Source organism: Notechis scutatus, chromosome 1, assembly GCF_049901735.1.
Source record: "Notechis scutatus isolate UNSWTSFEM ecotype Mainland chromosome 1, rNotScu1.2, whole genome shotgun sequence".
In the NCBI taxonomy this organism is placed as follows: domain Eukaryota; kingdom Metazoa; phylum Chordata; class Lepidosauria; order Squamata; family Elapidae; genus Notechis; species Notechis scutatus.
The window spans coordinates 169,157,553-169,172,400 of NC_142009.1; the positions used below are offsets into that span (position 1 = coordinate 169,157,553).

The 14,848-nt window shown below is 37.6% G+C and overlaps 1 protein-coding gene across 5 annotated transcripts in view; it reads right to left on the reverse strand.

Moving 5' to 3' along the window:
- The window catches only part of NRP2 (neuropilin 2), a 251,186-nt gene that overhangs the window by 50,671 nt on the left and 185,667 nt on the right, over window positions 1-14,848 (reverse strand). For 3 of the 5 annotated variants that reach the window (XM_087949492.1, XM_087949493.1, XM_087949495.1), the window contains exons 13-14: window positions 7,443-7,708; window positions 3,989-4,085 (exon numbers count right to left, since the gene is read on the reverse strand). In XM_087949492.1, coding sequence (XP_087805618.1) covers window positions 3,989-4,085; window positions 7,443-7,708 — 363 coding nt within the window. The remainder of the gene's footprint in view (window positions 1-3,988; window positions 4,086-7,442; window positions 7,709-14,848) is intronic. The other 2 variants (XM_026673205.2, XM_087949494.1) reach the window with 1 other exon arrangement.

The following is a 14,848-nucleotide window of genomic DNA, read 5'->3' on the forward strand; positions in this document are numbered from 1 at the left end:
TTTGAGGAATAACACAAGACATAGGCTCTCCATGCATCTCTCTTGTTTTGGAAACTGCAGGTAAGTGGTTCCTTCTAGTTTTAAAAACAAGAGAATAAAATTACTGGAGTGGTAAAGCAGGATTACACGTGATTAATGTTAAAGATTAAGACTAAGTTGGATGGGAGGATATGATAACAGGTTTCATATATTAGAAAGCTTCCAAGGAAGGAAGGAAGGAAGGAAGGAAGGAAGGAAGGAAGGAAGGAAGGAAGGAAGGAAGGAAGGAAGGAAGGAAGGAAGGAAGGAAGGAAGGAAGGAAGGAAGACACCTGGGAAAGGAACTTAAGATGTCATTTACATGCACTTTCTAAAGCACAATCTATTATGTAGGACAATGTCTGTTTATGAAGGTTTCAAGTAGGGATCTTAATTGTATCTTAGAGATGGTTAGACATATTGCTTTTTAACTCCCTAAAATAGGAATAATGTGATTTTTATGTTATATCACAAACTCCATTTATATGCAGGTTTTTAAAACCACTTTAATCACTTAAGGTCACCCATCTCATTGGAGTGCTTCTGGGTAGCAATCAGTAAATAAAAACAATTTTCAAAAAATCTGTAAGAACAAATACAATTGTTCAGCCCCAAATCCAGCATATAGGAGTTGAGTTTAGCTTACAGATATAGAAACTAGCTTTGACAAATTTAAAAGGGGAGGAGGGATTGCAGTTTCCTCCATCTAATCTTTCCCCAGCCTCACCCATTTTCTTTTTTAGCTCTCCCTTATAGGATTCCACAGCCTGAAATTCAGAATACTGAAAGAGAAATAGATACTTAGCAGAAATAATATGTTACTAGCCCCTGGGGAGGAGAGAGTGGGAAGAAATGACCAATGTGTTTCACTGATTGTTTTCCTGAAGAAAAAAGGAAAGGGCTTTATTATTATTTCTAGATGACTTCTGCATTACATTTGGAAATAGAGTCGCTTGGTTTAACTATGGTTTCAATTGAGTGCTATGAAATACTCAGCCAGTCTAAAAAAGAAAGTGACAGGTCTCTGAAAAAAGAAAAATAGTAATAATTGTGAGCTATTAGATGCTTTCCTTAAGTTGAAAAGGAATTTGATTACTTCTCTGGGTTACAATTACAGAAGCTTGTCAGTTTCTTTTTATAGTTGTATGGGGTGTCTGTGTGATTATGCATGCACATGTATGTTCAAATACTAAATGATTTAACAGAAACATCAATGAAATATTTGAGCTTGACTTTTTTCACTAGATAATGTCTTTAAAAACTATTGTGAGAGGAAAACCCTGAGACAAATTGAAGCATTGGCTGGGACACTTTACAATTAAAAACAGTGAAAAGGATTAAACACTCGTCACCTCAGTCCCAAAACCCAATTTAAAACCTCCCCATTACTTTTATTCCTTTAGAAATGCTCCAATTCATGGAACTGCAGTCTCTTCAAGCAACTCCCCACATTACTCAACAAATCAAATAGCTATGGGAACAGCAATCCAAAGCTAATCTGGTGAGCAATCATGTCAATAATTCTACAGAACCAGGTTCCCAAAAGTTGGAAAGGACATGCATTTTTTTTATTATTGTAAACATGGAAATTGCACCTGGCATGTAAATGTGTAGAGGATTTCTAAGTCATTACCTGCAATGGTAACAAACATTTACTTGCACTGCAATACTTAATTCCTAAGGAGCCAGTTTTGTGTATTGGTTAAGGTGCCAGGATCCAACTAAAGATCTGAGAAGTTGCTTTTTAAAAAAAAACTACCTATTGATAGGAATTGATTTTCTCGTCTGGCCTACTTAATGGGACTGAATTAGGGAGGTATCTACTTGACCATGTCCGAATATTATCATGTTCTGGACTTTTAAAATGTCTCAACTCCTTTTGATTAGGTAACAGGTCATTCAGCTGGCTATATATGCTATCAAGGACAGTGTCTTTCCCAGGACTTCAACTACACCTACCAAATCTGGGCTTTGTACCAAACCCACAAACAACCATTTAGCCAGCAGCCAAGAAAAACACAAAAACTGAACACTGCTGCCATCTACTGGTTGGCTGGAGTTTTGCAGCCAATATAAGATAGCCTTTCATCCACTGATGATATCAAAGATAGGACCTGCCACTCCTAAGGTGCTCTACTACTGTCTTCTTTCAGTGGTTGATAGCACAAACTACAATGATACCAAAGATGACAACATGCATGGAATGTCTTACTATAAATTCTGCTATTAGTATTTGCTGTCATTAGTACTTGGGCACTGATGTCTGGTGCAAGTATTTATGTGATGCGATCATTAATGTACCTGTCATTTTGTCTCCATCCAGGTGCTAATGATAGCAGAATAACTGGCATATTTTTAGGAGTTAAAAATATTATAATTTTATTTACTGGCTTTTGAATGTGATTTCTCAGGTCACCACCCTTTTCTGGTAGATTATTTCCTATTAATGTTTCTATTGATCTCATCAGCCCTTTCTAAGTATACAGTGCTGACTGATGACCAATTTTGGCTCCTGGACATTTTTCTTCGGTAACAATCTTATTATTATTATTATTATGAGCAGTCCATGCCACTGCAGAGACACACATTAATCTCTCACTGTGTGGATAGGAAAACCATCAGTACCGGCTTTCCCCAGCCACTCTTGCTCCCCGACTTCCTCCAGAAGGAGAGAATAGACTAAATGAATGGGTGAGACTTGCTTTAATGCAGCCAGAGTTCTGTCTGCTTAAAAACCTTAAGATAAGATTGCCTGCAAAGATGATTGCTATGTAACCTCTTGACCACAACTGTAGAAGAATCATTTGCACACAAGAGCTATTGAACCAAGATGATATTTGCTGGAGGGTAACCTATTCCTATTAATTCTGCCCATTGCTCCTTGCTAATCTCTTTCTAGAATTGAGTAATATACATACTGCAGTGGAGAGGGGAGAGATACAGGTTGTCCTACATGGGACTATCATCCCCTAACCACCCATGTACACAAACATTGGCCTTCTGACTGTTTCTTCCACAATATTGGAGTGGGTAATGGGATTCTTAACATTAAAGCAAAAAATAAAACATGAAAATGAAGACTTCCTGTCATTCAGAAAATTTTAATAAAGAAAATCATTCAGAGAGGAGTTATTCAAGTCTAGCCTTACCTGTAATACACTGATTATATAAGCAATACTTTCTGCCATATGACAGGATGCATTCAATCAACTTATTTTCTAACCCATCTTGCTCAGACCAGAGTTTTTGTAAACTGGGCCTGAGCAATTTTTCTCCAGGGAAAAAAAATGGTGATGGCACTCAGCAAAACCATAGCAGCCAATGCTTCTACATCCCTTCTGAAAGCCAAGATCATCCAGATTGCTTTGGTGTTAATTGGTAGATTGAATGCATGTCTTAGGACAGGGGTGTCAAATTTCCAGCGTGGATGCCTCATGCACTGGCCATGCCCACACCCATTTTAGCGAAGGGGGAAAAATCCTGATGTGACGCCATTGTGACGATGTGAGTTTGACACCCTTGGCTTAGGAACTATATGAAGGCTGCTTCTCATGAAATAGGCACCCTAGGAAAGCCACTTGGAATTGGATCGGTACTAAAATACTCACTTAATATTTCCACACATACCCCAGCTAGCATTTGTTATAACAGTGAAAAGTGAGAATCAGTGGCTAATTTGCATGCATATGATCAACTTGCTATCTGAAACAGTCATCACAGAGGTGCAACTGTAGGCAGCCCTCAAATAGTACAATTTTTGTATGAAAATGAACTATCAGGTAGGGGGAAAAAAACCCTTCAAAGTAGCAGAAGTGGCTTTGGATGGCTTTATACACTTTATATTTCGATACTTGTTATGTGGGACAAGGGGAATTACATCAGAAATAAAGAGTTCTCCTTCCTTCAACTTGCCAATTCTATTGTTGCAGATGAGTTGCTTCTTATTACAGATTAAATTTATCCTTACATACCCATGCAGTCCTCCAAAGAAGTATCAGTGCCTATTTGAATATCATCAATGGCAATGTCTCCTGAATGCCCATTGCTTATGGTGCCTTCAAATACAATCTAGGAGTGAACACAGACAGAACAATAAATCCACAAACAGCCCTTGCAATATTCCAGAGAAACAAATTAAAGTTATCAGATTTTCTTAGTGTTTAGAAGTTTTCAACTGACAAAAAGGTAAAGCTCAAGAGAACCCTTGAAATGTATCCATTATCATCAACTCCCCAAAAGTTAAATAGCTGGGTTTTTTACTTTAAAAGTTACAGCCTCAGTGATGCAGTGGTTAGAGTACAGTACTGCAAGCTACTTCTACTGCAATTTGGCAGATTGAATCCCACCAGGCTCAAGGTTGACTCAGCCTTCTATCCTTCTGAGGTGGGTAAAATGAGGACCCAGATTGTTGGTGGCAAAATGCTGACTCTGTAAACCACTTAGAGAGGGCTGTAAAGCACTATAAAGTGGTATATAAGTCTAAGTGCTATTGCTATTGCCACTAGGAGTGGAAATAAATATTGGCTGCCCACCATTCTTTTTGACCAAGCTAGAGGCTCAACAATCTTCAGCTTCTCCTAATCCATTCTAGATCTCTTCACCTTTCTCCAGCTTTTGACACCCACAGAAATGTAGTGCTTTATTTAAATTAGTGCCTTAATTAAATTTTACATTATTTCTCTGATAAGACACAAAAACCAGTGCAAAAAAACAGAGTCTTCCGGGGGCTAGTAAAAACCTTACCCTAACACAATCCTGTATTTGATTCTAGAATTACTGTAGCTTTAACAATTTCATATCATGTATTATTTATTCATTTATAGTTTAATATCTGCAAAGTGCCTAGAGTCCAGTAGGTCTGAATAATAGATAAATGGCATTAAACAAATAAACTTCACGTGTTGATTTGGAAATACAGAACCTGAGCATAAGCCTCAAATATATATTTGGTGGGCAAACACCAGAAAACACAATTTGTTTTCATTATGGTTCTTCATCTTGGCTTCCCTCTCAGGTCCAGCTGGATTAATCTTCCAATGGAATTGGGAATGTGTTGAGATGAAATCTATTTACAGTTTCCATTAAGTTGATGCAGTGATAAGACTCATGGAGGGACTCTAGCAAAGAAGCAGGGATTCTAAAATGTGAAAAAAGATCCCAAAATTGCTCGCCTGGACTTTGGACCACATCCAAGTACTGTTTTCTTCTGACTATGAATGAGTGGTTTGAACCCCATGCTAATTTTGTACAAGAAACTGCAGAGAGAAGAAAGAAAACCAAGCAAACAAACTAAGAACTTCATTCTGTATTCTAGCTAATTTTGCAATATAGACAAATATGCCTGTCAGGTTTAATTTCCACACTTTATTTCAAAACTCAGACTGGCATTTTCATCCAAATGCTTCAGTGTGGTGAAGGGAAACAGAACGCAGGTTAGTGAAAAGCAGAGTAGACAGGGAACACTTCTGAATTGTTGGGAGCAACAGCAAATACAGACAGAAAAGAAGTTTCTGACTTTATATTCATATCAAATTTAAACTGCTTTAATACTTATTTCTCTTCCTAAGAAATCCTGGGTGCTGCTGCATATCTGTCAAGCTTAGACTACTAACTTCTGATAATTTAAAACATCCTACAAAGCAAAAAGTTGTAGGAATTTTCAGAGGGAGGAAACTGGGTGGTTAAATAGTACAGATAGTCCTCAACTTACAACCACAATTGAAACCAGATATTCCATTGCTAAGCAAGATAGTTGTTAAGTGAGTTATGCCCAATGTTACAACTTTTGTTGCCACAGTTGTTAAGCAGATCACTGTCATTGTTAAGTGAACCATGTGGTCATTAAGTGAATCTGGCTTCCCCTATTGAATTTGCTTGTCAGAAGTCGAATGGGAATGTTGCCAATGGTGACCATGACCATTTACTTCAAACGTCGTAAATACCATATATTTTGTTTGTCAAGCACCAGAATTTTGATTATATGACTGTAGGGATATTCCAATATTTGTAAGTGGCAGATTGGTCACAAATCACATTTTTAAATGCCATTGTAACTTTAAATGGTTGCTAATGAATGGTTGTAAGTTAAGGACTATCTGTATAAAAAAATTTCAGTTTACAATGTAAGCTTTCACCATAATTAGCATTTTTCTTCCAACAAGCAATTGGGGTAAGTTTCAATGCTGGATTGCAACAATGATTAAAACACCAGGCTAGAAACCAGGAGACCATATGTTCTAGTTCTGCTTTAGGCATGAATCCAGCAGGGCCAGTCACTCTCTCACAGCCCTAGGAAGAAAGAAAGGGCAAACCCCAAAATGCCTCATTAAAAAAACTGCAGACAGTCCAGACAGTCACCAGGAGTCAGAAACTTATACTAAGGCAACTTATACTAAGGCAGTGGTTCTCAACCTGTGGTCCGTGGATCCCTGAGGGGCAGCGATGTCATCACAGAGGGTCCACAAAGGCTTCATGCTGTTTAGTGCTTTAAATCTTGAGTTAAGTCTTGGTAGTCTGGTAGTATTGGTAGTATTTAAAAGGGGTTTGTGGTGAAGAAAAGGTTGAGAACCACTGCTCTAAGTCATTTATCTTTCTTTCTGTTTATCTATCTGCCTGTCTACCTACTGTATCTACCTATTCCAAGGGCATCTGTGAGATGCTGATAAAGAAGCCAGCATATTGGCCATGACTGCATGATGTATGTCAAAAATTTTGGCTGCCATCTTGACTTTTTTGCCCCATTCCTATGGACTATTCAGAATTTATACGCAGCTGCTCTCTATTGCTTAAAATGTCTGAAAACACAGGGCCCACTTTGGAGCTCTTGACATAATTGCTCCCTTCCCCCTAAGAAGTAGGTGTGCAATTTATTTTTGTGTTTCTCCAGTGTGGACTCCAGACTCTTAAATAATTATAGCACCAACAATCTAGGCAAACTCTTAAATTCCTGCTGCCTCCAATATGCACTCACATTTATTTCTTATATGTTTGCCTTGACAAGCTACATGATCATCATCCAAGAGGAAATAGGGGAAGGAAAAACAATCCCAAAAGGTAGAGCTACCAGATCTGGGTTGCAAACATCTTAGTGATCACAAAAAGCAAGAAATACATAGAGAAAATGCTATATTTTTGTTGTCTTCTGCTGGTGATCTTGATTTTTGCAGTCCATGTCTTGCAAAATATAATCTTTTAAGGATGTAAATGACAATAAAATAAACCCAGAACTAAACTATATATAAAATAGGCAAAATCCAACTAGCAAATACAGGGTTGTTCAGTTACTATAGCAACATGGAAAACAAAATGAAAGAGAGAAAGCTCTTATGAACAATGTTTTCTTTTTTTTTTAAACATGGTCTCTTGAAATCTGGCAGATGAATGTGTAGCGATGCCCAATCTCAATCTACACCTTAACATGCTCACCTGATATTCTGTATCATAACTAGGCAGAAGAATCCGGCCTTCTCTCCACTCCTCCCCTTGGTCTTCCCTGATGATCCACAGTGGTTTGTTTTCATGTGTTGCCTCCCGTCGCACCTGCAGCATAGTCCCACTCCCTCCAGAGAGCTGGTACCAAAACATCAGGCACACAGCACTCCTGGGCAAGAAGACAGTGGGACTGATCAGCCGAGCATGTTGCCCTTCTCTTCTTGCGCTGCTTTGCAACCTCAAATAACTCTTGCCATCTGCTGAAGAAGATTAATCCTAATTAGAATTTGCAATAGATATGGCAATCTATGGTTATTAGCTCTAGTTAATGAGAAATTCAACCATGAATAGCAAGAAAGAACATGGTTCATAATTTCAGCATGATGTAGAAAAAGAGGTCACTCATTTCCTGTCCTGCTCCACACTGCTATAACATGAGGAGAGAACTTAACACTTAAATGTCAGATGAAGGAAGCATGCATTTTAAATAAAGTATTGGGTATTCTCCAAAAATTACTGTGTTTAGACTATTAGAAGAAGAAGCTGCTTCCACAAGAACCTGCTTATTCATTAAGATCTCCTAGAAAAACTTATTTTTGCATCCTACTCTATTTAATTATTCATTTCTTAGTGATAGCACCAGATTTAGGATTTTCTTCATTTGGGAGCTTCCTTTTTTTGGCTCTTAGCCTTTTGCAGATGTTTAAGACCATCTCATTTCAAAACATATTATTTGAAAAAAGGAAAGTAGTGTTAATTTTGGAAGACCTACAACCCCTTCTCCACTCCTCCAACCCTCATATTTCAGTCTGTATTAAGCTGCCCAACGTCATTTGATTTTGGTAGTACAGAAATACTTGTAACAATAGAAAATGTTTATATGAGTCCCTAAAAAATTCAGTTTTTTTCTCCTATATTATTTATGTACTTTTGCATTTGCTTTCATTTAACTCTAACCCTAACATAATCTTGTATTTCAGTATTCTTTCAATACAACGTTGAAAGTTTACTGCTAAAAAGTAGTCTACCAATTAATGAAAGCATTACACATAAAAGAGGCAACAGACAATATTTCCTCCAAAACTACCAATAATCCAATAGGCTGGACTGATGCCATGCAAAGCATTCTTACTGACTTCTTGGTTATGAGTAAGCCTTCTTGCTTATTCATCCTAGGCCTGCAAGGTTATTTACACTTTCGCTGAATCACAAGCATATTTTCATGGGATTTATATATTGGGAAAACTGCATCTGGTAAATATTTGCTTCTCATATACAAAGCTTTAAAAAATATATGCTATTAATCTTTTAATCTATAGAGAGAAGTTTAAAAGTGTGTAGGCCTGTGACAGTTAATATATTTGTAGAATATGATAATAGAGTATACACTAAAGATTGAATCCCACATATATTTTTGTAGGAAAATGCTCCAATGTGTACAACAGGTTGCACTATTTAGAACATACTTATAAGAGAGAAAATATCTGAGAAATCATAGCCCTGTATCTGAAGAATGAACCAAAGAAAATAATATGGAGCTGTGCAGCCCTTCAGATATGTAACTGAAAAAGTACCTCAGAGCATATAGGGATATGAATGTGCCTCTTCTTTCTCCAAGTCCTTCAGACAAATTTGTTGCACATCCCTACTAAACTATACACAAATCATTGTTAGGAAGACTAATCGTAAGAAAAGAGGCATCCACCAGATGGATAAAAAGATAGGACATTATCCTGGCAGAGGCAGAGAAGTAAGGTAGCTATCTATTTCACCAACAGCCATAAACACAAAAGCCTCCTGATCAAGACACTTGAAAAGCTTAAGGCAAATGATTGACATAATTAGGACAAGTGAAAGTGTTACAATTGGCAAGGAAAATTGACTCTGTAATCATGACTTTATCAGTGTGTGTGCATGTGTATGCACATGTTCATATTTCTGTCTTTTATTTGCTACTCTGTTTTTAAGGTAGACACTTGTGAGCACTGCTTGTCATTCACTATGCTGACATTACAACTAGGGAAGAGACGTTCCTCCTGCCCCCACTGTAATAAGCAATAAATACTTCGCAATCTGGAGTAGCAGAAAATTCAACTGATGGTTCTGCTTCTGCTTCCTCCTCCTCTTTATATTTGCAAATATTAATCCTCCATTTCAAATAGCAAGATGAGGCTGCTACTGGGGATCTAAGCAAAATGATTCAAACATGGTAACGGATGCCAAGAGCAAAGGTGACTAATTTGAGTTGAAAGAAAAATTCAGTCTCTCAGAGCCCTTCCCAACTTTTACCTAGCTAAGCAAAGCAGAAACATGTCCTAGCAACATTTTTTTCTTCCAACCCCACATGACATTGCTTTCATCTTGTTCCCAGACCTTGACTGTTACAAGCTTAAGATGCCCTTTAGCTATATCAGTATTAAAAATAAAAAATAAAAAAGCATTTCCCCCTGATTCTGTTCCCAAGGTTAGCATCAAAACACACAAAATCTACTGGGTTTTGCTACCCATTATTTTGAAAGGAAGTAAGGAAATACAGTGACTCGAAACAGAGGTAACAGAAGCAGGCTAAGAATCAGAGTGAAGTCTGCAATTTTGAAACTGGTAACATTTTCGGTCAGCTCAAGAATGGATGGACTGCACCAACTCAGTAATGGGGAAAGACCCTGCAGTAGCATTGTGGAAGTTAGGAAAGTGTGTGTTATCTGTGATTTGTTTTCTCCAAACACGCTACCACCTCTTCAATAGGCTGAAATTAGAGTAATGGAGAGCTTATTTATATGTTTGGTTGCCCTGAGGCAAATCCTCAACCTTTTTACCCCAATGCCATGTTAATAAAAGTGGACTGCTTTGGGATTTTAGTTTTAAAATAATGGTTAGAGTGGGGAGAAAAAAAGAAATCTGGGTTGGTTTGGTGATGGTTTTAGAGTGAGAGTAAGCTTTCACATTATCCAGTACAAACAGCCTGGTAATAATGCAAACCCTAAAACAAAATTAATGGAAGAGAATAGCTTCTAGATGTTTGCCCTATACAGGAAGAGAATATTATTTTCACTATAAATAGAACTCATATTTGATACACAGCACTCACTGGAACTATTTCATAATGGCTTTATAGCTTTTCTACAATAAACCTACTTATCTGAGCTTTTGTGTTTTTGGGCAGGCAGTCTTGAACTTTTTACCTTGCTGTTGAAGAAAGCCTGGCCATTACTGTATTGTATATGAATGCTGTAATCTCCCATGTCATGCTAATGTTGATCTCAGGATGTGTTTAACAAACCAAAAAGCTTATGTGCTTTATTTATTTATGTAATCAATGTATACAGACACTCACTCACCACACAATTCAGTACAATGTACATAATTAATAAACTATAGTAAATTTAAACACATAATAAAAGAAGGCATTAAAACGTAGATCAATCCAGAAAATAATATATAACACGTAAAGTGTCAAGAAAAGCAGATTTAATGGTCATTCCATGCCCAAGCCCAATGCTGAAGAAAAAAACAATCCTTTAATGCCTTTCAAAAAACAGACAGGGTCAGAGTTGGCTGGATTTCAGGGAAGAGGCTGTTACAAAGGCAGGAGCAACAACAGAGAATGCCTGTCTCTTAACTCCTGCCAGACGACAATGCCCAAGCAATGAGACCTGGAGCATAGCAAATCTGTCAGAACTTTCTGGATGGACAGAAATAATCAAAATGGAGTCCTTTAAGTAGCTTGGCCCTGTCTTGCTTTACCAATAATCTGCTAGTACATTTAATTAAATGTTGGTATTATTAGAAGAGTAGTAATAGCAGCAGATGTTTCTTTTGTTTTGCTGTGGTAATATTGCTGAATGCTACTCATGCAATGCCAGCTCCCATTTTGCAGCTTACAAAATGTATACTTTTGAAAACATTTAAAGAAATTTCCTATCATGGCAGCAGTTAGGTTAGTATACCTGGGAGGAGTTAACTACCAGCTAATTTTAGAAAAAACCTGGTGAGATGATTGTCCTATATCTGTGATGGCAAACCTATGGCACGTGTGCTAGAGGTGGCATGCAGAGCCCTCTCTGCAGGCACGGTCATACATGTGCATGTGCCTCCCACTTAGCCAGCTGGTCTTTGGGTCTCTGCCATGCATGCAGGGGGGATGGGGTGCAAGTGGCATGAGGCACATGTGCGGTGGGCATGGGGGCAGGGCTCATGCGTGGGGAATGCATGCACATGCACAGGGTGGGGCGCATGCATGGGAGATGTGCGCGCATTGCACTTTGGAGGTTTGCACGCACTTTGGGCACTCAGTGCTGAAAAGGTTAGCCATCACTGACCTATATGCTTGATGCAACATTTCTGAGTGAGAGCAGAATTCTCTGTTCTATTGACTACTCAAAATATTCTTTGCAATGTCTTTTAATCGACTCTCTTTCACCAGTCCTTCTGCAATTATTATTATTTATTATTGACTGGTCAGTAGTCATCAGCACGATCTACTAGTGCTTTTACTATTGTGACCTTGACATGAAAGGAGAGAGAGGGAGGGGGAGAGGGAGAGGGAGGGAGGGGTGAGAATGCTAATTCCCATTGAATTCTCATTATTTTCTATAAACAGAACACTTGAAACATTTCAAGTTCTATTACACAAGAAGATATTCACTATGGGGTGTTTTTTTTTTGTTCCATCAAAGCACAACCAAATTGAAGGTTCCAATGGAACATTATATGTAAGCTGCTTTGTTTTGAACTCAAAACAAACCAAATCTTCACTTTGTGCAAAATTCCAATAGTAAGCCTACTTTCTTATTGCACAGTGGAATGTAAAGGGCAACTCGCAATATTTCTAATTTAATAATATGGCTCAAAGATTGTAGAATTGCTTGTGGCTGATTTAATTAGGTCATCAGGAATTGCAAATCAGCTTTCCCCACAGAAAACTAGGAAATTCAAGATTCATACAGTTTATTTATTTTATTTAAATATGTATATTAATATAGCTGGAAGGTCCACTTAGGCCAACATATCTAACCACCTGCTCAGTGCAGGAATCCAAATTACATCCCAACTCCAGTAGAAGAGAATACATTGAAAAACAGTTCACCATGTGACAAACTGGCCTCCCAAAAGAAGAGCTGCACAAGAACATTATTCAAAAAGGACAAAAGCACTGCAGCTATCCAGAACAGCAGGAAAACAAACAGAGTCAGAGGTGGGCTGCACATACTTTAACAACCGGTTCACCTAGTGCAGAACCAGAAATGTGAGCGTGCGCACGACTGCAAACCAAAGGGAATTCCTGCGTGCAGCAGTCAGGGTGAGTAGATCGGGCAAGGCGCGGAAAGCAGCTGGGTGGCGAGGGCAGGGCGCGCAAGCAAAAATGTGAGATATACAGGATGGGATAGTGCCTGGGCGGGGCCACCTGTTGGTTGTAACTACCGGTACGGGTGAGCCGGCCCAAACCGGCAGTAGCCCACCACTGAACAGACTGTCTATACAACATCTTCCAACAAAATGGATACTGACACAACTTTATCAAAAAGTGCTTGACCATTCAAACTACTACAGCACAATCAACACAAGCTATGAAGAGACAACACTACCATACTTCAAAAATATCTCAGAAACAGAGATTCCATGTGAATTACAATCATGCAGCATCAGGGCATCACCCCAGGACACAAACCAACTAAAGTGCTTCAAAACATCTTAAGTAAACAAAAAGACCCATAGTGATAAACCACATTTACATACCATTCAAGAGACAATAAAAAAGCTAGGAAGGAAATAGAAATACTAGAACATATCATCTCCAGCAACCTACATCCAGATAAATAGGGATTAACACCAGGCAAACAAGCAAACAGAAAACAATACCCTAACAGAGAGCAAATTCCACATTCGCTAGGATTGATTATGTTAACTGGTTGGGTAATAAAATATCTGAAGGAAAACCTCCAAGGTCAGAGAATACCCAGAACTCCATTAAGTATCTCTTAGAAACTTTCAACAGAATTTCCAGGGCATTTCACAAAACATAAGTATTTATTTATTTTTATTTATTTATTTATCAGCCTTCTTAATTGCCCATCTCCCTCAGAGAGAGGCTCTATATAAAATATATAAATAGCTTAGATCTTGGACAAAGGCAAATTCTTTAAACATAAACATTCATTTTCACTTGTCAATCAAGTCATTTTAAGGTCTTGTATTTCACTGGCACTTTTATACTCTCTACATGATAGAGGCTCACATGACTGAATACTCCTCTAAATGTACATGTACCAAATCCACTGCAAAAAGCAAACCAAGCCTAAATACCCACTACAATCTAGATATTAGATAAGAAAATTCCAAGTTTGTTATTGTCCTTTTAGAAGCTCACTTTTCATGTACAAGGAACATTTAAATTTAAACTGCCACTGTGTATTGTACACTAATACAATACGAAGATATTTAAAAATATACCAAAAAGGAAAGAAAATTCATCAATTTTCCTGAGTAACTGTCTGTATTATCGAAACACTAAAAGATGCTTCCAAGGTTTACTGAACTTTATATATAACATACTAGAAAACAGTAAGAGTCATGGCAGTATATGCAACTAGCAATGTCATGGATTGTGACTATTTCCACTAACAAACACAGCATTCTTACTAAATTAGTACTGAACCTTAGAAAGCTACTGTTCCATAAATGCAACTGTTCAACAGACAACATGAATATTTCCTTATCTTAAGTGACCTGATACATGTTATAGTGGCCAAATTCAAAATATTGACAGCTATTTTTATGTAATGTTATATTTTGAAATATTTGGAAATTATTCTGTTAGCCTTTCTGTTTTTATTTTCTTTATAAGACAATATTTAATTTCTTGAAACTATCCTTTACAGGAATATCTTATGTTTTAAATGCTATTGTTTCTCTCCAGTTATTTCAATTATTCACTTTGCTTGTCTATGGTGAATTTGGGACAAGCCTAGCAGCAAAGATTTTATATCTTCCTGAAATTATTGCCTATTGTGCAGAAATGTATAGTGAAGATGCTGAAGGGTCTAGAATTTCTAAGTAGTCTACATCCATTCAGCAAATTATATTTTCAGCAAAACTCACCTGGATAGTACCACAAAAATTATGTGGAAAAACATTTATTCATCTAAGTATTCTACATTCTGCTACATGTACAGTGCTTAAACTGGACTCATTTCAGGATGAAAGTGATGCCACATAACTATACCTACTTGAGTTAGCCAGGTACCTCACACTGGCCTTTCTATCAGCCTGCTTTCCATAATTCCTTGCCTTCAAAAGTGAGTGACAGCCACAGTGATGAGATATCAGTTTTTAAGAAGTAGATTTTTCAAAAGCAAAATTGCTCCTGGGCACTTATCTTCTGTTGAAATTAATAGATGTCA